We start from the raw sequence: 25,330 nt of genomic DNA on the forward strand, positions 1-25,330 counted from the left end.
AGATGGATTCATTACGTGGAAGAACAAGAAGAGATGGAAGTAAAAGACCTCTAGTCGATAACTATTACTGAGCCTCAGACTTAGGAGAAGTCATGGGTGATTTTTAGTATAAATAGGGGTGGGAGTAAAGAGGAAGGACACACAATTCATTTTGCATCGAAGGAAGGACAGTGAACTTGAGAGAAAAGAGTTAGAATAGAGGAGAATGATAGAGTAGAATAGATAGATAGAGAGAATATTTTAGGTGGCATCAAAGAGAGAGTTGGTTTTTGGGATAAAGTATTGGTGTCTATTGGAGATAACGTTCGCAAGGTGCGCTATCGTTTGGCAGAAGGACGTAGAGATCTTGCAAATGGGTTAACACTGAAAAAGGTCAAGAATTTATTTAGTTCTGGAACATTATTATTTGCAAGCCTTAGTGATAAGTAATGTTTATGGTCTTGTTTATGTTTTCGGTAAAAGTATTAAATTTTTGTTTGGATTAGTTCGTGGAAAATAATAGAATATTAAGTGTAATTATATTATAGCTATAGTTGTGGGAATTTTGTACATATTGCACACTTGATTATAAAAGGAATTATGTTTGCGTTCAAACCTAGTTGTTAAGATTTATTAGATGTTGCTCTAGGAGAGTCTGGGAAGTAATGGCTTACTGTTGATACGTTACAGAGATGGTGCGTGTCAAACAGACAGCTCGCAAATCCGTAGCTGGATATGCTCATTACTTGAAAGTCAAGAAAGATTTATCGACACCTGTCAAGCCTGTTGTGGATGACAACCCTACTGAAGAGAACCTAGCTTCTGAAGAGAGCAAAGAGATAGAAAAAGGTCCTACTCAGAGTCCAACTATAGAAGTTACTGTTGAAAAAGGAAAAGAACCTAAGCTAGGGTGCTCGCCACTAAGGCTGATAGTTCTAAGCTCTGACTCGTCGGAGGGGTATACCCCCTTAAGTGATAATGAGTCTGTGGGGTACTTTCCCCTGAGTGAAAGCAAATATGAAGGTTATACTCCTTTAGATCCTGCAGAGTCTGACGAGTGCACTTCTCCGCTTTTCCCGGAAGAGTGATGTAACATATTGTATCCCCTCTAGTGTCTAAAAGAAAAATAAAGACATTATTCTATTAAGAAATGTACTATGTCTTCTTGTAAGACTTCTCTAAAGAAATAAATATATCTATTTGATTTTAGTTTACAGTATAAGTGGAAATTATTGAAGTTGCTTACGCATATTAGGTTAACAAGAGTAATTGAACTCTTAAACATGTTATTAAGAGTTAAATTCTGAGTTATGCCGCTTAAACTGTCCTTCGTGTCTTGGCTACATATATTCGTACTGCAAGTTAGTTGTGTGTTTGGATGTTTTTATGTAAGATTGCCTTGTTTATATGGTGGTTGCAGTTGAGTCTGAACTTCATTGTACATTGAATCATGTTGTCAGAATGTGCTGTGTTACTATGTTCTGGATCAAGTACAGATGTATAACCTTAAGGAAGTGAGCCATTGTGAGTTTGGTCCAAATGGTCAACCTTAGGTTAGGAAATATGTATCTTTCACCTATGGTATGTTAGGATTAGGTATGGTTGTTTGTGTCATCATAGAGTTCTGATAGAGAGAACTATCCTGTAGTGTCCTGAGACAGAGAGTGGCTTTCGAGCGGGGGCTGTGTCGAAGTGGTTGATAGGATAACCGATCGGAAGTTAGTTAAGAAAGTGATAACCTAATAATTGATTAGGGGAGGGTAGAATAAATATTAAATAAGATATTGTGCCTCACACATAGGTGAGTGCTAGTATAGGGCTCATAATGTGGCGAGAAGGCCAGGAATGGAAAACTTACCACCTTGTCTTCATGAAAGGATTGGTAGGGTTCGTATGAGTCTTAGTGGAACTGGAGGCTTGAGAGAGGTTACCAGGAGAAACCCAGGAAGGGGGTCGGGACCTATGGAGGCTGTACCATGGTATCCACCGTAAGACATGCGATGACACTTTCTCCTTAGAGTCGCTAGTGTTTTGTGAGTTGAGTCACATGAATGTGTGTGGAGTTTTGTTGTCCTTTCGTACTTGTTTATATTTTGCTTGCTTGAGGGTTATCTACTATCTCCAGCACAGTGGGGTGGTTCCTTTTCGGAATCACATGGTCAGGTGGTAGTGTCACCTCCCATTGGATTTATTGGAATGTATCTTCAGGTGAGGAAGGGCTTCGTTGATGTTCTTGGTTCATAGTTCATGTACCAGCTCTTGTTCATCGCCATAGTTCAGTTGGAAGCTTGAGTTCTTGTATCAAAACTTTTATGTAATTTCTATTTTGTAACATTTTAATTTATGCTGTAAATTTTGGGAATATGTATTATCGAATATTGTAAACAGAGAAACATTGGAATGCATGCTATTTCAGTTACTTAATTCTTTTGTATATATTAAATGATTGCTTGAAGTACTTTGAATTCTTTCGTTGTGGATATCGTATGTTTCCTATTAAGTTGAACAGTAGGTTTTTCCATGGTGTTAATATCATTATGAAGTAATCTTCGTTGGTAACCCTTAGGAAATTCAGGAGTTAGACTTCTGCTGTGTTATTAGATTGCAATGGTTTAATATGCACTTGTTCTTTTAAGAAAAAAAAATTTGTTTCGCCCTTAGTTGCATAGATTGTGATGTTTTTCCTTTAGGGTTTCTGGCGGGGCATTACATCACTAGTATTTGCCTCTGGCGCATCCTCATGTGCATCTCCTACTGCAGAAAATGAATCCACTATGAAATGCCCCCAATAAAGAACACTTCAATAAAAATAAACACATAACAAAAGAGAGAGAGCAAAAGAGGGATCTATCAACAGTGGGTGGGTCAACATGATGAGCAGTAGAGGACGTTTGCATGCTACCTATTTCCGACATTGCAGTCAGCAATACAAATGGGGATAACCTCGAATGAGGCGGCCTTTTCACAAGAACATTGGCAAAACCTGAAGAATAAGACATTAAATATATGAAAACTACAAGAATTGTAAACAAGGATGAACCTTTATTAAGAGTTGTAAAGAAATATGAACCTTTATTAAGTGTTTGATGCTAATCTTAATAATACAATAGTGTGAAGGAGAATAAGGAAGGTAGGTCTTGATGCAGGACAAAGGTATGGAAATTTGTGACAAGAGGGCAGTGTAAGTGATAAACTAGTATAGTCCTTACAAAAGATAGTCCATGGAATCTATTTATTTAGATTGCTTCAATGTGCTATCTCATGTTGTCAAACTTCACGCTGCCTTATTGGTCTTTGTAATGTCCCTACTTTGAAATATAATTTAATAATAGTAAATTAAAATACAACTGATCAGATCAGATCAAATGAGAACTTCTAATTGTGCAGCTAAATACTTTATTAACAGTTTAATAAACTATTATTACAATCATATATTCACACAAAACTTATTATTATTCATTCTAAAGAGAGAGCAATAGTATAGACAGGGAAAGGCCTATGCAAATAACACTAGCATTAAAAAAGCAAGTTCACAAGTTCAAAGAAGGAGTAGTTTTAATGTATATAACATGGTCATCACCTGCACTACTTGAAATACCCTGATCATGTCCACCAGGTTGACGATGACACATGAAATTCTGTAAAAACATGTACATATTTTAGTTAGTGATATAAAAGAGTATAAAATATAAACCATTATTGAACTTTTGTTATAATTAAAGCTTTCATTACTGCTTACTCGCATGTTTTCTGCTACTTGCATCAATTGATTCAGCCTATCTTTTATCTCATCAGTCTGAGGGGTTGTGCATACCAAAGCAACAATCTCTTTATTAATTTTTGTGATAGACATTTTATCACTTATATACATGGTTTGTGGAAATTGTGTAGTCCTCATCACTTAATATTGTGCTGAGGTGCTGATGTAAGGGAGGTTCCTTTCCCTTTCCCTGAACATTTGTCTATGACAATAATATTATTAACACTATCAAAATTACTCCAAAACATGCAAGAAAATAACATAATAATGTAACAATTTGCTTCTATCTAATTTGTACAATTTCAATGAGGTTTACCTGCTCGGTAGAAGTGTCGAGACCTACATCCCTGTCTGTGCTATGTGACGGATCCAGGTCGCCCTATGACAAAGAAAAAACATAAACACGTTAGCGAAATAAAACCAATAGACTTAGCAAAAAAACTTAATAATAAGATGTTATATTGGAGTCATTAATTGGAGTTTGGTTTAAATGGTATATAGTATGTACCACCCTCATGTTAGTAACTTTGTTTGTATCTATACGATTCAAATTGTAATCAATTAGCAGAACTTCCCCTACACTTATTGATTTTATCGCACATACGAATACATGATTTCCCTCGCGCTCCTTAAATATACAATTGGGTTGCTTATTAGTTGACCCAGGTTGCGTACTATTTATAAAATCTGCAATATTCCCTGTTGCTTTTGGCCTTCCATCAATGTATATAGCCACTCGCTTACTTTGATCATTATCTTTCTGCTATATATAATTTGTTGATAGTGCATACCTATGCATACTTTTTTATATCGAACAATCTGCATCCAATTTTTGTAATTCTAACAAGGTTCGACATAATCCATCAATTCAACAACTTTGTTATAACAAATTATGCCGTCCATGGAAAATTGACCCAAACCATGTAACGATGAAGGTGCTATGCGATATATCATCTCGTTAACAGAAAAATTAGTGTTTATTAGAGGAAGTTCCTTGGGTACCCATTGTTTCTCTAGATGTTTGTACCTCAAGGGCACCTCGATGTCGCCTTTGGTCTCATCATCATAAGAAAATGACCCCCTTTGGGAAAGGAAAAATTTCATGCGTTTATTGAATTTTCTTCTAATATTCTGACCTGTAGTTGATCTCCTTATTTTAGACCTACTACATGTCTCACTTTTGTCGACTATTCCTACATTTCTCTCACTCGAGGAAGACACATCTGACAAATACATATTTGGTGGTACCTGCACTCCATCAAATGAGAGAGTTAGTTGGTAATGAGAGATATTTTGCAAATGAGGGTAATGTTGATGAAGAAGTCGGCCCTGAAGTTGACGTTGAGATTAAAAATTGAATAAGTCCAACTGGGGCCTCAAGTGTTGATAAATGTATTAGATTTGCTACTAATGTCGAGGTTTGAAGAACTGAGGAAGTTTGTTTTCCTAGTAATTTTTTTAAAATAAACTATTTCTATAGGGTGTATTGACTTATACCTGTCGATCCATGAGACTGTGTAGGATCCTCATCAAAGGGTTTTAGGTTCCTGCATATGTGATTCAATTATCTTATGTTAGCTAAAAATTACATGATACGCATACTAAAAATTACATAGTACAGAACATGAACAATATGCAATCATCATAATCATTGTATATTTTTTTATTCCTTGCCTTTACTTTATGTAGATTGTGCATGATCCTCAACTAAAGGGTTGACGATGTCTATAGTCAATTACCTGTTTACACCAAGGGTGGTAGCATCACACAAAAAATATACATGAAATCAACACCAACAATTGAGAATCATAAGCATTACATTTGTAATTTGATAAACAATAAATACATATGTATCATGAGTATCATAAGCATCACATATGTATCATCGTATATGTAATTGAGCATCATAGGCATCACATATGTATCATCATAAACATATAATCTATCACATATGTATCATAAATCACCATCCATCACATAGCTAATAGATAGTCCACATTCCATAAATAAACACAAAGTTAAAAAAATGTCAAATGTATTATCATAAACATGTAATCCATCACATATGTATTTTAAATCATCATCCATCACATAGATAATAAACAGTCTAAATTCCATAAATAAACACAGTTAAAAAAATGTCATACATTTCATTCATGTCATTGATCTTCTTCTTCATCCAAATCATCATCATGACCATCATGATCATCATCGCCATGATCATGATGATGATGATGATGATGATGATCATCATCACCATCACCATCACCATCACCATCACCATCACCATCACCATCACCATCATCAGCAACAACATCATCATCATCATCATCATCATCATCTACATCATCTTCTACTTCTTTAGTATCTTCTTCTTCCATCTCATTATACTTTATCGACCTTCCTCTTGGATCATGTCTAACAACAAATGACCAACCCGGTTTATGTGGAACCTCTGAGTAAAATACCTGCTCACATTGGCTTGGAAGAACATAGGGCTCATCCCCAAATGGCTCAAACGACCTTGTATTAACCATTGTAAATCCATTATCATGTTCAATAACAGTTCTATCAGGATCATTTTTATTCAGTTGTAGAATATACCATTTGACGACGAACATAACTAATTTGAAGGAAATAAAGTCACACTCAAGTATATCATCCAAAATGCCATAGTATCGATTTTGAGACTCTTGAGGATGTATGTCGTTTCTAGATGAAATATTGGTCACCTCAAAGACTGCATTTATCCCAGAATCACAAGTTTTCTCCGTGTCATCCAACTTTTTGATCAAAATTTATGACCATTGCAGCACATAGCCTTGTGTTTTTTGACCTACAATATGTCTAACATGTTAAAATTATTGCATCGTGAGTTGATAAACATACGGGTGATTAATAAAATTATACGTACCTGTTTATCTCTTAAACCATATGCCAAATCAGTTTCCCTTTGTGTAACATTGGAATCTCCATTATGATGAGCTTCTTTAACCAATGAAGCCACACCTTCCCATGTTAATGTGTGACCAGAATGTTGACATCGTTCAATCCACACCGTCATCCAGTCAAGATTGTTTGCAATATACAAATGTAGCGCATCCCACCCCCGACCAACTGTACAAATAATTAATAGACGACTTACAACCGATTTATTTAGAAGATTAAGAATTAATTAACTACAATAACATCTTATAATTACCTCTCACTTTCCTCAATCTACCTTTCCCCATCAAGTACTCCCCTTCGCATTTGTAATGGGGTTGAGATCCCAAATGCGATCTACGTGGATCTCTGCTGCAAACTTAGGAAGATATTCAACAATGTACACTATAGTCTGGTATACCATATATCCCTCCACCATAGAACCCTCAGGATGTGCTCTTTGTCAAACCAAAGCCTTCAAAAATTTTAAGTGCCTCTCAACCATCCACATTGACCTACTGTGTACAGGTCCACATAATTAAATCTCTTCAACTTGGTGTATGAGGTAGTGTTCTTGTGCATTGAAAAAACTTGAAGGTAGACACTTTTGCATTTCACACATTAAATGAGGAATTTTTCTTTTCCAATATTTTATATCTTCTTTATGGATTTCTTTAGATGACAACCACCTAGAAGAGATTCAAGACGCAAAAATATATAGACGAGACTTTACAAAATAATATACAATATATTACATAACAAGTAAAACAAATCGCAAATATATTATCTATACAACAAATTGAACAAAGATCACTACTTACCTCATGTATTTTCCAAGATAATATATGACTTGTTTGACATTATTGTCAAAGATGTTTGGGAGAGATAGAGGTAGAACGTACTGGAACAATTATCAAATGATCTTTTCATTATTTCTAACATAATACAATGAAAAGTACATGCGTAGTATACAAATATTTAGTAAATACACAAGAACATGAATTACCTTAATGAAGGTATCCCAATCATGTGTTTTCATCCCTGGCCCAAATTCACTTTTCTTTGATATGAGAATGTTTATGTTCGCAACAAATCCTGTAGGAAATCGAATTTTTCATATTACTTCTTTTATAGCATTGCTTTGCTGGTCCGTTAATAACCAAGGAAGGGCACTTATATTAATCTAGTCTCCATTGCTATTTGATTGAATGACATTTTTCATTGCATGACTGGATTCCTGATTGTCACTACAAATTTTGACAATTTTTTCTTTGTCACGCCTTCCCTCCAATATTTTCCATAATGTCTCTGTTATATTCTTTCCACTATGCATAGTATCAAACAAATGCACAATTTGTAGCTGCTCGTAGTAGGGCAACCTACTAAATTGTCTCGGATAAATTTTTAGTCCCTTTGGAAGGTGGTCATTAATGTCTTGACGACCTTCACGATCATCAATTACATCATCAGTAAACAAAACACAATAGAAAAATACAAATTCCAAACATAAACCATTAGATGGAATGACATTACCTTGACGATTAATTCTATTTTATTCCAACTTCCATAGGCAAGGTGTCATTCTTCGTGGCTTTGATGTAGTCTCTTTTTTCCCATTGAAAAGATGTTTTTCAGTATTTCTATATTTATGATTTATGTGGAGGAAGTGCCTATACTCATCAAACACCTGCTTTCCTAAACTTTTTGAATGACAGGATTTCATCTTTGGACCACAAACTGGACATGCAAATTTTCCCTTTGTTTGAAGACCTACAAGATAATGTATAATTGGATTAAATATGTTAATTTTTATAACTATAATTATAATGCGCAACTTGAACACTGTAACATACCACAAAAATGTGTTAGCCTCGGGGCATCATGTATTGTCCATACAAGCATTGCATGGAATTGAAATTGTCTTTGTCCTATTGGTCTAGAGACATTGTACATAGTGACACCATTCCATAACTCTAGCAACTCGTCGATAAGAGGCTCAATACATACATTCATATCTTTAACTTGGTACTTACCTAGTTGAATGAACAAAAACATTACATAATTATTATGACCATTAAATTGCAATATTTATAATTAAATGTAGATGACTATTAAATGATAAAATACCTGGAAAATCATCACCAACATTATGTGCTCCCTCTTTATTGACATCCATGGAGTAATGTTATTGTTGATAACAAAAACTGGCCACACTGAGTAAACATATCTCATCTCTCCAAATGGATTGACACTGTCTGCTGCCAGTGAAAGCTTGAGATTACGAAGTTCTTCTTTAAAGTGTGGCCACTTTTCCTCTATGTCCATAAATGCTGAACCATCCATAGGCATTCGAATAATGTCATCTCGACTTCTATTATGTGCATGGTAATCCATAAATTGTAACAAAAACTCACCTATCAATCTACAAAATATGATTTTGTTAATATAAATAATATTAATGGTACGTGATTCACCCTTTATTAACTATAATGACATATACGACATACCTTACCATACGTGAGATTGTTATGTTGGATAAACCATTCATAACCTTGAAGTTCACCAACAACAATACATCAGATAGAAGAGTTGTTTGGGAGCCTTCATAAAGGGGCTCCTATGCCTTCTCAAGTACACGTAAATCATGAACAACATCAAAGTCATCTTGATCATCATGATTGGCTGCGCTAGTACTAAATGCGTCATGGATCAATGTATTTGTACCATCATCTTCAATTATGTTTTCTGGCGCATGATCGTCATCTTCCATGGGATCATTATCTTTAGCTTCAATATTCACACCTCCATGTTCCTCCATTTCGAAAAACATATTCTCCGGGTTGTGTTGGTCCATATCATGTGCCTTGGGGAGCTCGACCTATATAAAAATGATCAACATAAATAAACCATGATCATGATCTCATCATGAAGTGATTTCTTATGTATATAATTATTAAAACAATATAATGAATAACTTACCAATGGATGATAATCATGTCCCCCTTCAATGTGACCATGTTGCTTACAATGTTTCTTAGTTGTTTTGATTAGAAGTCTTCTAGTCTTTAAGCCCTTACAAATTTTGCAGGGACAATAACATTTTTCATCACCTTTTCTTTTAAAGTAGACCACAATCTAGCAATTGTCTCCTTATTTTGTTCTTCTTTGATATTTTCTGAAATGGTCTTTCTTCACATGCAAAAAAGTTGGGCTATCAAAACTTTGGTGCATAACCTTCACAAACTATGCAAAAGGATATCACAAGTACATAAGTCTTCTTAGAACTAGTTATATAGAAGTTGAAATGTTACTTAAACTTAGACTCTCTTCAATTATGAAGACTATTTTATTTAGATAGTTTTCTTGGCTAAAAAAGAAGCTTGATTTTGGCAAGTTGATTAAAAATATTTGAGTTTAAAAAAAAGAGAAACCTTTTTATTGTGTCATCTAATAGAATCAACTTAGGAATGATGAATTTACGAAGAAGTGAACATGAAACCAACTTCATATGAAAGAGAATTGAATTGACTATTAGATTCCAAAATATGAAAAAACTTGAGCGTTACATTAAGAGTTATAATCAATTCTTTTGTTGCAACCCTGTCAACAAGGGTTTTATGACAGTTTTGATAAAAACCATCACTTTCTTTATAATCCATGGATGACCTTCAAATCTGTCTTGAATTAAAGATAAATCTTCATTCTACAACCTCAAATAGGTTATTAAGGGCCAGATTCAATCCAAATCTTATTAGGAAAAACATCTAAAGCAACAAATAATCATGACCGTCAAAAACAACAGTTAAAAGTATTGAACAAAATATCAATTTTCTCATTGAATCTTCATCAAAAATATTTTCTAATATATACTTTTTAGAAATACACTTCCTTCCTATTTATCCAACAAACAATTACATGGAAGTTTTACTTTCAAATTGATATACAACCCTGTAACTGTCACAACCCTGCAGAATTAAGTGACAGTCAGAGGCTTTATTTGATCTAGCCTTACAAGAATTTCCTCCAATTCTGTCACACACACTTAATCCAAATAAATGATGGATTTTATAGCCTCTCATGGTTCTTTAACTGTTCCAACTGCGCCTAAGACCGAAATGTACAATTTGACAACATTTTATGCATTGTTGCATTACAACTTTTTAGTGACACCTTGACAACTTTTGCCTTTTGACATGAATGACCACTAAACATTACTTAGATACTTTGAACACCTTAGAATGGACTTAAAATAACATATTAAACCTTTATTACCCTTTCATGGGTACATTTACATTATTTGAACAATGAGGACCTAAATGGGACTATTTGACAACTTTTGACAAAATGGCTCAGTTAGCCTTACACATTGATTTCAATCTTGACAAGCTTGTTTATTTCTTATTACTCGTGATGAGTATGTAGCTTCTTAATCTTAGTACCATTTAGTTCTCCATTTTCTTTAAGAAACAAGAGAGTATGGATGTCTTTAAGTATGGATGTCTAGAAGTGGAAGAAGTCCATTAGAAATCCACAAGTCTGCAAATCAAACCATCGGTGTAGCCTACCCTGAAGAAAGCACCCTAGCAAAGCCAAAGGTCATCAGGAAGTGATTATCTATCGCTAAAAGGGGATAGGAGTTATCCCGATACCCGATAGACACATCAGGAGGATATACACCGACTAAGTCATTACTAAAGTATCATCGGCGTGACTTTTGCTATCAGAACATGCAAATTAATGTCTTGCCGATAGCCGATAAGGCTATCGGTAAGACTTACACCGATAGGAAGAGAAGCTTTAGTCATCGATACAACTTAAAGAGATCGAGGTGTAACATTTGCCCAGAAAAGACCAGCTTGAGGACAGGTTTAAAGGGGTTGGAGAAGTGTGGACAAAGGTGAGAGGTTATGAACTCTTCCTATTTCATTTTCTGAGAAAGGACAGAGAAGTACCAATTTGTAACCCGTGGATAACCAACTTAGGTAAACTAGTTGTTCCAAATATTTTCGTAAATATTAGATTGATGGAAGTCTTGGTCAAAAATTACAATTCTGTGAACAGATGCATTCAGTTTCGAAATGATGAAGTGTTTATCAGATTTAGTCGTGGCACCATAGATGAAGTTTTTAGCTTAGACCCTAACCCTGATGTACCCTTGTCATTTGAAGAAATAGAGGAGGAATTTCTTAAATGGATACTACTTATAAAGGGTGGAACTTAGCTTTCCACAAGGTTGAGAAGGGCATTCTAACTGAAGAGGATGGTCCCCCATTCAACATGGACATTTTTAGACACTACTTACAATACACCTATATGCCATGCAGACATGTTCGAGGTATAGAGGTCCCTAATGTAGCTAATATTGGGTCACTGGTGTTAGCAGCAAATGTACAAATGTATGAGCCAAGACCCTTTGACTATGCTACTTATGTTGTAGAAAAATTACATGAAGGCTTCTTGAACCTCAGAGATAATAGGGAGCCCACTTTCAAGTTTTACTCGTTGTTAATGCATTTGATTTTATTTAATGGAAGATTTAGGGGTATGTGGCCAATGAATTTAAAATTGAACACAGTGGACAGAGCAGGTAAAGAACAACCAGTACAGATGTGGACATCAGTTTGGGATTCACGATATGTGAAATCAAACCACATCAAGTTTGAAGAGCTAATGGTAAAGCCATTATACCAGATGAATGGTGTCCCATGTGAAGGATCTATTTCCACTGAAGTTAAAAGATTTCTTAGACCTATTGTTTTCGATGAAAGAGGTTCTTGTCAATCACAACTGGGGCGATTGGTTTGTTCACAAGGATTTTACTTGCTTCAGGATTTATGGTTTCGAAGGAACCCCATATCTATTGCCAAAACTTCTACCAAATAGAATTGCTTATCTGAAGATTGTGACACAGTTAAGTGTTTCGAATGCCAAACATTTTAGAGGTATGCATAAGCATAATTTCTTGCCTGGGACTCTTAGTTTTGGGGATTTTACCATTTTATCAACAAAGGCTTATGAAGCCATTGATACAAAACTGATTGAAGAATACAATTTGTTCAAATATGCTGCTAGGGTCAATTATGACCCTGAGGGATATATTCACAATTGCAAGAAAAGTCAAAATTTGGGAGATTATATTCATGCTTACTTGGAAGCAGAGGACATGTTTAGAAACATGGAGGAGGAAGAGGCTCAGACGACCATTGATGAATTAAACAAGAAATTGGAAGAAATGAAAAAGAGTGAAAGAAATGGAAACTGAAGAAGAAGAGAGTGAAGGCGAGTCTGAAGAAGTTGAGGTGGTATCTAGGCATCAAACACCAAACACAACAGAAGAGCTAGACTTGCAAGAGCAAATTGTTGCCAAGCTGAACATCCATAGTGATACAAGATACGATGAGTATTATGCCTTTGTGTCTGATGATGTTTTTATTAAGTCAAAAGAATTTAAATCCTTTTGATATAATTTCAAAGGGAAAAAACTGAGAGAATCTATCCCAAATGTAACCCCTGAAAAAGAATCAGAATTGTTGGGGAAACTAAAGGAAGAAATCAGTTTAGAATTGACCACTATAACCCCTCAAAGGGGAAGACAACTTCTTAGTGAAGCAGACATCATCATCTTTCTAGGATGGGACATGAGTGCATCATTTATTTTTGATAGCATGTTACATTTTGAGAATAAGGATTTTAAATTGGATATTCAGGGGGTAAATGATGTGTATGTCGGCTCTAGATTTGACCAGAATGAAGAGGCTTTTCTTTTATGGGCTCTTTACCCTCCAAATAAGAGGCCAAAAATCATTGATGTGGATAAAACCTTTGGTCACATGATAAAATTGAAAGTTGGTGAAGTAGATCCCATTGTTACTATTGATATGGGTATTAATATTTCAAAATTTAATAAAGCACAATTGGTCAAAGCAATCAAAGAAAGAGATCAATACAAGGGATTATATGAAGAATTGCTAAAAAGAGGAGGACAACCTATGCCACAAATCCATGATGGGTCTCAGTGGAAAAAGAAATGTGAGGAAGTGCAATTGGAAAATAAAAAGTTGAAAAGGCAAATGTAGAGTGTAAGGGCTAACACAACCTCTGTTTTATTGACTAAGAGATTTGAAAAATTGTAGGGTTTCCTTGAAGATTTCTGGGTTGTTTATCAAAAGAATATGGATAATGCAATATCTCACAACCGGATTTATAACAGGCTAGGAAATCTGTTGCATGATAAGACAATGGCCAATACAGATGCTGAAGTCATTAAAGGAATACAAAAGCTGTTGAAAAAGCATGAAGACTTTGACACATAATTGCAAAATGAATTTAATGAATGTAAGGAAATAGTACAACATGGTTTTCCAAAAATTGAAGATCAGAATGGACAGATCAAGGATAAGGATAAATGGATCGTGGAGTGCCAAAGTCTTCTCAGTGCTTCCCTTAACATTGCCCGGTCTGATGTACTTGACATGAAAGAGACAATTGAGCAGATGGAAAACTTCATCACTTTGGAGATTGTGGTCAGAGATATTATCTACAATGCAGATACCTACAAATCAAAGGGATATTTGAAGCACATTCAGAAGTGCGATTAGATGCTTGGAGACCAGCCATAGATATCAAAAGATGTTTAAGATGTGACTTTGTATTTTATAGTTTTAGTTTGTTAGAGCAGTTTTTAGGTAGTTAGTTTCTAGTTAGTTTTTTGTTAATTTTAGTTTAATGAAAGGGTATGCCCTTTCATTTTTCAAACTAAATCCTCATCTATATGTGGAGGATCTTTTAGGAGAGATCACAAGTTTATAGTTTTTTTTATCAAGACAATCTCTATGCATTTTCTTATGAACTCGTTGTTTGGAAGTACCAAGTTGATGGAGGATATGGACTGAAATCAACTGGTTTAAGTATTTTATTTTCAATATAAAGACTCAAGTGTTTCCCATTCATGATGGTATCTATCGTTTCAATGGATTGATGAGTTCCTTGGATAAATCTATTTACATAAGTTGTTTCATTGTGCAATCTTATGTTGTTGTAATTAAGATTGATTTTCAGTTTGAAGGATTGGTTGGCAAACTTCAAATTATCTTATTGGTATTTCAAAGTAAAGTTAAATTCAGTAAGACTAACTGGATGTCACATTTTAATTCCAATTCATATGGAGGCCTTTGAGATGATGGTCTTGTTTCATTAACAAGTTATTAAAACTGTCTCTAAGGTCAAACGTAGGATTTTTCATTTGAAATGATATGAAACCAGTAAGGAATCAAGGCACTGGTCTTTTATTGATTTTATATATTTGAATAAAGTATTTCCAAAGCAAGTTTCATTAAGGAATCATATTTCTAATTCATACAATCACTACTTTATAAACATTCATTTACAAGCAAGCAGTTACAGTTTTCAGATAATAAGATTGGGTTCAGGAACAATTGCCATCTTGAAGTCACCTAATTTCTTAAATTCGCTATAGAAAAGTCTTTAACCTATAGTTTAAGGTTTTAGATATAGGTTCACCTGCCTTGGTTTAGCGAAGCCTGAAGTGCAAGGGAATTTGATCTATCGATCATTCTCGTTTGTTGGCTAAGACTGATTCGAAATTCATCAAGAGAAGTGGCAAAACTCTTTGATTTCCAATCTGTGGTTTTGGGAACCAACAACTTCCACGTGGGACTGACAGTTAGAACTGGATATTAGACAATTAGAATAAGTCCAGTAGTCAACAAAAAGTCTGCAACTCCACAAAAAGTGAGAAAAATGACCAAAACCTTCCTGGACAGAGAATTTTTCTGGGCTTTTGCAAATTTCAACATATGATAATAGCAGGTGGAATGAAGAGGAACAACACCAAGGCAAATTTGACCGAGGGAGATCCATTTAAAGATTTCTCAAATCTGTTATATATGATGGACAAAATAAGGCTATATGCACAAGGGGGCATTCAAGCAAAATTTTCAACTGTTAGATTGAATCCCAACACACTCTACAACTGGTGCCAAATTGAACTATGGAAGATTCAAATGCTTATCACCTTATTTGATTTTAAAAGATTTTTCTGTGGATTTGACAAAACTCAGAAGTTGAAGTCTATTTTGTAACACCACTTAGATAAATATGTGGACATCACTACTGCTTATGTCTCGATTATGGTATAGTAAATAAGGTTTACTTATTTTTTAATTTTTATACAATACTTTTAGCCTTTATCTAACGTAATCGATAATTGGAAGACTTTTCAATAACTAGGAACTGCAGCATTAGGAAAGTAAAGAAAACAGATAAATGAGAAAATACCGGTAGGATGACAAGCTCAAATTTATGAGACACACTCTGAAATGAACTTGTCTGCAACCAACTTTACATGATTCAAACACACAACCTACAAGTCCACAAGAATTTACAGGCCTACGAAAATCTATAGGAATTTCACCATCTCCAATAGTTTGATACCCTCCAAACTACATAATCAATCCTTCGATATCCCCTGCTAGACAACCCAATTTGCAGAGGCAGAGGCACAGGAAGAGGCATAGGCAAAAGAGGCAAAGGACACGTCAAACCCGATTTGCAGAGGCAGAGGCAGAGGAAGAGGCAAAAGAAACAAAGGAATTGGTAGAGGCAGAGGAAGTCGAGAGTTAATTCAATCTGTTGCGCGTGGTTTTCAAATGAACCCATGCTTTTTTTTTTTTAATAATGCCTGTGGTCGTTGAAATTCCGACTAACACGGGAGTTGTCGGAAAACGTCGTCGACATTTCGACGTTATCAGGCATTTTAAAAAAAATCAAATTTGATCACAAAATGCCTTATCCGTCGGAATTTGAGGCGAAAAAATAAATTGATCAAACAAGCTTTGGCTAAAGCATCTTTTCATTTTTTGACAACAGATAGATTTAGGGTGGATATCTATCCTTCTTTGTTCCTCCATACAAAACACCATCTGATGTCACATAAAACAATAAATAAAGACACAAGAATACAACCACACATATCTTCTAGACGTTAAAGAATATTTTTGTTACACATTGCATCATGAACAAGTACATATCCATTGAAATTTGAAATGAATGATAGTGGATCACAACATTTTCTTAATAAGCACATTCATTGCATATCTACCTATAGACATAGCAAAAAATCAATCAAACAAAGTTCCAAGAGCCATGTATGTACACATTTTAGCATGAGGCTATTGTAATTGTTAACATGCATTGTTCATGGATAATCTATGGCCTACCCTATAATTCCAATAACTTAACAATGATATTCTTTATCAAGTTACAAGTTGTCAATGATCAATCATCTCTAATCATTAAGATTATTTAACTACCATATTAATTTAGCTAGAGGCTTATGTGATATTTTACACTCTCAACTATTCAAAACATTAAGATTAAGCTATTCATCAAATAATCACTACAAATAAATGTAAGAATCTAAAAAAACTTCATGTATCAAAATCCCAAAAAGATAACCCCATTCCATTGACCTATACAAAATCTATCATTTTTGTTACATCTAAATCCATCTATGATAGAAACTATATTCATTAATTAATATTTCCTCAATGCATTCGTGATAAGTAAAGCTTATACTCTGATAAAACAATGCAAAGAACTACATCCAATATTTATAATGATATATTAACATTCAAATTATCCTTCATTTTTAGTTCTCTGTTGAAAAGTTCACACGTTCATGTTGTCTAGGAATTTAATGACTGTCTTTATCTGTAACTTGTTAGAAAATGCTAATGCCCGGCCTACAGGGCACTCAAACTATATGATAATCCAATGTACCTCGGAGTCATATGATGCCCATTCTTCAGTAAAATATAGAAGATCAGAGAACATTAAAAATCCATCGATTTCAAAAGGAAGAACAACTAAAAAAAAAGTTTGAATAATAGGCGTGAACTGGTTGAAGATAACCTCAGAGATGATGCTTGCAGGAGAGACACAAAGTATTTGCTGTTAAAGCTTGAGAAACTTTCATGCATGTACAAAATGGTGGGTATAATCCGAAATCCGCAGAAGTGTGCGACTAAGATTGGTGAACCATTGATGGAATGAAACTGCATTTATCTCAAGAATACTTGTTAATCCTTAAACATGCTTTCAAGAGTTTGATGAAAATTTGCTCAGTAGAAAGAGAAAGCCACTAGTTAAGTGGTCGATCAGATTGCACATAAGTGGAAATTGGATTAAGAGAATATTTTTCAAAATTTATCTTTACTAAAATCAAAGGAACATACAGAAACATAGGTAGAAAATAAAGAAGTTTACTTATCTACTATTAAGCATCAGTCTTCACATCATGCGCGGATGGTCTAAATTACACATATTAAGTTTTGATTTCTAGACTTAAAAATGTTAAATGCTCAGAATTAATTGACATTTTCTACCATGCATAATCAGACTCCATCAATCTCCCAAATGATCTTCAACTCATCAGTTCCTTCTTATTCATTACAAGCCGCTTGAATCTGTCGCCCTCCTCTCTGTCCTCTCCAATTTCATGGAGATTTTACAGTCTATCCAGCGTAGCTTGGTGGCTAGATTGACATGCATGTAAAATGTGGAAGCACAGACCAGGCATGGGAACTGTCTGATAGAATGCCTTAAAAAATAGGTCTCCCCATTTTTAAATCCATGCTCAAATTGACCATATTTGTAACTCTCTTTAGTCACAAAATGCAATGATAGCTGAATTAATGATTTTGAAGACATGGAATATTGAAATGTATTTAGAATCATGTTATGTTGTCAATGAATAAATACAATTACTTAATCAATAATTTTATTATCAAAATAACTTGATGATTATCTAGAATTCATTATAGAAAAATGCCTCTTCTTTTACCTATTCCTTAAATCAAAGACAGTGATCAAGTGGCTCTTGAGGTGGGCCACTTGCAGGAGCTCCTTCAGCATTGGGGCAATGCCCCTTGTGTGGTTGTCAGAGTGCTGTCGGATTCTGTTTCTGCCGACCGCACTCCGCCCCGTGGCCGCCACCGTGGCCGAAGTTCCTCTGCTCAATGTTCTCAGACCTCGCGGTCCCAGGCTCCTCGCCGTTCCTCTGGTGGGAGAGATGACGCATGGAGGCGCCGCTTGGCTTCTCCTCCATGTCATGGCTCTGCCTCGGGGTGGCCTTCTGCTGCTCCTGTTACTTTGGCTCCTGCTGCCGGTGATGGCTCTGGGTGGCCTGCTGCCACCACCTCCAAGTTTCCTCGCTTGGCTTTGGCTATTTCGCCTCCCAGGCGGGAGGAAGGAGAAGAAGAAAAAGACCCTGAAGATGGATGGTCCGTGTTGGACCCGACTCCTGGCCCTGTTGATGTATGGGGCAAGAAAGATTATAGAGATCCTCCCCCCTCGGCTGCCACTGCTTTGGCTACTTGAGGAAGTTTTTTGATGAATAGTTTTGTTTTTTGACTCCGTCTTCTTGCTGCGTGACTCTCGTGGGGTGATCTTGTATCCCCCGACCTTTTTTTGTGAATATGTATTTTAATATTATTATCTAATAGAGAAGGCCTATTCATAAAAAAAAAAGACAGTGATCAAGGATTAAGGTCGTGACATATTTGGTGCATAAATGAAGAACTTAGTTGATGTTTCTATGGAAGACTATTAGTAGAGTTGAACCATTAAATAGGCGTGTTTAGATCACTTTGCCTTTTAATGTAGAGTGGCATCCATATTATAATCTAGGAGTGTTAAGAGTGTAAAGTGGGGCTAGTTGTGCATGGGGTGTAACTTTGGTGGTGTGCATGCCTACTAATAAATCTAATAAAACTCATGAATTATTGAAAACCTAAAATAGTTGTACTTGTTAGGAATTAATGAAGATGTAAAATGCGTTAGTTATGAAAATTGAAGTATTATAAGGAATCTTTTAGTCTATATAATTCTATTGTGAACCATCATTTTTTCAGCATTGGATCCTTGCATCAATTTTAAAAATCCTAAAATCCTTTGTGTCTATATGTCCCAGGCCAATATATGGTCCATGTTTTTGGATCTTTAAGGGATGAATGTCTCCTTTGAATATTTTATTTTCTTGACTCTAGACATGAAGACCTACACAAAGCAAGAAAAAATACAACAAATTTTAAATTATTATTAGGTTTTTCCTTATTTAAATACTTTCTACTTATCATTTTGATTTGTAGGAATAGGAATTTCATGGAGATCTGGACTTTAGGCTTTCCTCTTAGAAACTCTTAACGGACCTAGAAAAACTCTACATCTACTGTTTCTTTGAAAAATTAGCTAAACTATCATAATGTAGACATTTGATGGAGAAGTGAACTTTTGGGGTTTGCAAATTGGAAATTTGACAATGAAAACTAACTCTACAAGAATTTAATTTTTTAGTTTAAAATGAATATGAGAATTCAATAGATAATTGAGCTTAAATTGTATCATGGTGAATATGTGTGATAGTCAAGTCAAACTCTACATTTATTTTTAAGATTTTAATTTCTTTATTTTTTACTTTTGAGGGGAACTTTGTGGAGGTAATTTAGTCTATCAAAATCCTACAACTCCACAATTTTAGATTCTCTTAAAGTTTTTATTGAACTTTGAAGATTCATATGGAAAAGGTAGGGAGAAGTGGAAATTAGATTTAAAATCTTTCAAAGTTCACTTCTCCTAATGAATCCCACAACTTCATTAAAGTATGAATTTGTAAATGACTCTTGTTTGTGGGTATTTAACCTAGGTCTACATTTTTTAATATGTTCTACCAACTTTAACATTTTTTTTGTACTTTTAACCTTTAATGTTAGGGCATCATCGAGTATTCATAGAGATTTCTAGATTAAAATGTTTACCCTAGTTTAAGATTCAAATTCATCTATGAGTTGGTGAACTAGGTTAAGTTTTGTAACTAGATTTGGTGCCCTAAGGTTTGCTAAATGACCAATATTCTATTTTCTTTTAGCCTTGGGTTGAATCTATGATATATTTTGAATTTGCAAAGAAAATTAAAACACTCCAAGGTTTAATTAATTTATCTTAGGGTAAGATCCACATATTTGTTTTTTAACCATGTAGAGTAAATTGGAAAGTTTGAGAACATGAAGCCCTAACTGCTTTGAATCTTTACAATTCCAAATAAGTGTTTTGGAGCTAGTTTGAATGGTTAATGAAATCCTTGCTCTTAAATTAAAATAGTGCTCAAATTATTGCTTTTGTGCTCTCGAGTTGTTGGGGGCCATGAAAATTGGTCAGATTCTAGATTATGAATGCAAAGTATCCAAATGATCAATTAAATTTACTTTAAACCCCTATTTTGGATGCTTTTTAAGGAATTTGGAAAAAAAAAGGATATCAAGAAGTTTGAAACAAAATGAAACCCATCATTTAAATCTCCAAAATTTCACAAAATTTATTTTAAGACCTTACTTTTATAATTTTACAAATTTGTAAGAAAAGAATAAAAAGTGGATTGGAATTTTTAAATTATCATTTGGTGACAAATTTGGTAGCTAGTTTTCCATTGTCCACAAAACACATTTTCAGAGATATATGAACAACATTTTGAACATACAAAATATACCTTGTGGTAAACGTTTGGATGATAGGGTATAGAGAGTGAACAAAACTATGGCCAACAATAGGTCAATATCCCACATAATTCTCATTATAAACCTTTTGACCTCTTACCTATTGTAAGGAAAATATACGAGAATGGACTTAGATGTTTGGATTAATAATCACAACACATTAGATGCCCAATTACATACCAAATTTTTTGCAAAAATCAAGATTTCAAAGAAACAAACAACTGCACCTTTTAAAAGACACTTTGCACATAACAAACAAGGACCTCAAGAGATTTAAACATGTCAAAAGTGTTGTAGTCCTTGAAAAGTTTTCATGTCCACAATTTTTTAAAATGACAAATTTCACTAAGGCTTTTAAATGCGACCCACTTCAGAGAAAAACTCAAGCCAATAAAAACCCATACTACCTTCTTCTAATGAGCCAAAAATGGAAGAGAAATATTAATTAGCTAAACAAAACCTATTATTAAAAAAACAAAAAGTAACATAAGTAGGTCCATATTTTGCTAAAAGAAAAATAGAGATTTGTAAGGCACGATAGTACCAACTCAAATTATTTAATGTGATGACAAAGACATAATATTTTATTTTAATATTTAATATTTATATGTAATAAATTAGATTGACTTATGTCTTATGTGAAGCTAGATTTTGATCAATATTACTTGTATTTCCCGTATGAGATGATGTTTCATACATAATTTTGTGCATCTATATGATAAAACAACTAATTAGATGGTAGTGAATTACAATGTATTATATACTTATTAATATTCTAATGTTTAAACAAATACAATGATATGGTGCATTAATAGATCATACTAACAAATGGACTTGACAACTCTTGAGACAAATGCAATTATGATCATCAAATACATACATATGACCATCCTATCACTTAGAAAATGCACCTATAACTATCAAAATCACATTTATGACCATCCCATCACATATAATATTATAGAAGTGTATTTAAAAACACACAATAGAATATTAAACAAATAAGTTTAGATTTTGTCATCACAATGACTTAAGTTACATTGGTGCATGCATCACCTAACTCTACTACGTAAGAAAAATTATCAAATACATACGTATGACCATCCTATCACTTAGAAAATGTTTAGATTATTTTTGAAGCATGTTTTTTCTATTCACCTTAGAAAATATATCTATAACCATCAAATACACATTTATGACCATCCCACCACATATAATATTCTGGAATTGTATTTAAAAACACATAATAGAATATTAAACAGATAAATTTATATTTGATCATCACATATGACTTAAATTATATTTGTCCATGTACATAATCAATGCCACTGATTTGAAATAAAACAATATTTTTGATTTTTTTAATAATTTATATAATATAATATGAATATAGGTGTGACAAATATATATTATAACTATATTTCTTTGAAAATAATTGACACTTCAATATTTTATATCTGACCATGCATAATATAAATTTTATAATGAACATACACTTATACTTGATGACTTCAACTATATTTCATATAAAGAACAACTTATGCCCAAAAGAATACCTACACAATCACTGAAAGGCTCTGAGACTCTCACCTGGTACATACCAAAAATGGCGAATGAAATTGAAAGCAAAAGGTTCCTAGGGCACGTCATGGTGGTGCCATACTCCACTGTCGGCCACAGTAATCCCCTGCTTCAGTTCGCCAAAAATCTGGCTTCCAAGGGCTTTCTTGTCTCCTTCGTAAGCCTCCATTTCGACCATAGCAGAATGGTGAAGGCCAGAGAGTACCTGCAACGCCTCAGCCATGGCGGCCCTGGTCTTGTTCAGTTGGAGTGGATTCCAGATGAGATTCCTCCACAAGTGCCTCGCGACCACCACATCCATCCCTTCCTCTTCCACCATATGCACAACACCATGACAGGACACGGGCTCGAATCCCTCCTCCTTCGTTTCAATGCCTCCCCAAATCCAGTCTCCTGTGTCGTCTACGATTCTTTCCTTCCCTGGGTCCCCAAAATCGCAACCAAGCTCAGCATTCCCCACGCCTTCTTCTGGACGCAGTCGATCACAGTTTTCTCGCTCTATTACCACTTCAAGAACGGTCAGAATCTCGATTGAACGAATTTACCTTCCCAGATTTCTACTGATTCATTAATTTTGTTTCTTCCTGTTGTGTTTACAGTTGAGAAGTGGGATGGGGAAAGGAAGCTGCCGGAAACCTGCAATGTTCCGTGTCTGGGCGAATTTAAAATTGGGGATTTACCTGGGCCTTTTCACCGGGAACAGGATCTCAAAGTTCGGAAAGTGCTCGATTTCTTCGTAGATCTTGAATCGGTAACTGATGCTTCCTGGGTTCTTGTCAATTCCTTCGAGGAGCTTGAAACAGAGGCGCTCGAATACATGAAGAGATTAGTGAGAGCGCCTGTCATAACAGTTGGTCCCTCCATACCGTCGGCTTTTCTGGACCGTCGCAATCCAGAGGACACTCGGTTTGGTGCAGGCGCTGACCCTTGGGCAGGGTCAGAGGGCACAATCAGATGGCTTAATAGCAAGCCCCCCCTTTCGGTTCTTTATGTTTCATTCGGGAGCATAACTTCTGTCAGTCCTGTTCAGATCCGGGAACTGGCAGCAGGGCTTGAAAGAAGTCAGCACAGCTTCTTGTGGGTCATCAGGCCTCCCCAGGGCCACCATGACCTCAGTGCATTGATGCCTCCTGGATTTCTGGAGAGGATCGAAGAAAGGGGTTTGTTGGTGGAATGGTGTGTTCAGCTGGAAGTGCTGTCGCATCCGTCTGTGGGGGCTTTTATGAGCCACTGCGGTTGGAATTCCACTCTGGATGCTCTCTGTTCGGGAGTTCCAATGCTCACCTTGGAGGTTTGGACGGATCAGCTCACTAATGCCAAATGCGTGGAGGAGCTTTGGAAAACAGGCCGTAGAATGAGGAAGGGGGAAGATGGGGTTGTGCCGATGCAGGAGATTGAGAGATGCGTCAGATCGGCCATGGAGGAGGGGGTAGAATTTGCAGAGGCGAGGAAGAATAGCCTGAAATGGAAGGAAACTGCGAAGGGGGCTATGATGCCGAGCGGTTCCTCCGATGTAAGTCTTTCTCGCTTTACTCAAGAGCTGCTTGCGGCTATTGGAACTCATTGGAACTCAGGGCAGAGGATTCAGTAGTCGAGCATTCTTTGGATACAAGTATTTTTAGTTTTAAGTGTTTGAGGTTATTGGAATTTAATCAGGGGAGAGGATTTAGTATTTGAGCATTCCTCCCATGTAAGCTTTTCTCACGGCTATTAGAATTTAAATCAGGGGAGAGGATTCACTAGTTGAACATCTCGTTCTTAAATTTTTAGAATATTTTATTTAGAAAGTATTTTGTTTATAACTAAGTTTTCAGGGTCATATCATCAAATATGATGTCACCTCAACATTTTTTTAGTTGAGGTGTAATAAAACTCACAAATAAGATCGGTGATTATGCACTAAGTCCTATTTTATTGATGTGCTGATGTAGCATCACATTATTTGTCGCTTTTAGATCTAGGAAATACGTTTCATTCAATTATGAGTACTCATGATCAATAATAGCAAATTTATAGTCACAGTCACAACTATTAGTGCTATATTATTAAAATATTAGCAATCAAATCGACAAATACTATAACAATTATTGGAACATGTTCAACTATTAGATCATTTAATTCCTATTTATCTCTCTTAAGAGTAATTTCTTTTTACTAAAGCTTTATGGCCCAACAAAATCAGTAAAGTAAGTTCGTGTATATGCCTCATTTTTTGTCATGGAGAAGAAATTTACATAACCCCAAAAATCTTTACAAAAAAATTGTCAAATCAAAAGTCTTGTTTTTTTTTTAAATACAATTTTAATGAAAACAAGGAACAAATAGATTTTAGAAGGTAGAAAAAGGGACAAAAAATTGTTTTTTAATATAAATTTAAAGATATTTCAATAGTCTAGAGATATAGAGAGGAATTAAAATTGAGAATTTAGTCTATAAATTGTAGATATAATTTTTTGTTGTTTGTGTTCGTGTCGTTGATTACATTTCGTTGCATAATGTGTACTTCATACTAAAT

At 34.9% G+C, this 25,330-nt stretch overlaps 1 protein-coding gene across 1 annotated transcript; it reads left to right on the top strand.

The window, feature by feature from the left end:
• Positions 1–22,766: 22,766 nt before the first annotated feature.
• LOC131048664 (mogroside IE synthase) lies at positions 22,767–24,739 on the top strand. Its single transcript, XM_057982709.2, has 2 exons — positions 22,767–23,333; positions 23,415–24,739. The coding sequence occupies exons 1-2, from the start codon at positions 22,775–22,777 to the stop codon at positions 24,404–24,406; spliced, it is 1,551 nt and encodes a 516-aa protein (XP_057838692.2). The 5' UTR covers positions 22,767–22,774; the 3' UTR covers positions 24,407–24,739.
• Positions 24,740–25,330: the final 591 nt, after the last annotated feature.

The sequence above is a fragment of the Cryptomeria japonica genome, chromosome 1 (assembly GCF_030272615.1).
Source record: "Cryptomeria japonica chromosome 1, Sugi_1.0, whole genome shotgun sequence".
Lineage (NCBI taxonomy): Eukaryota > Viridiplantae > Streptophyta > Pinopsida > Cupressales > Cupressaceae > Cryptomeria > Cryptomeria japonica.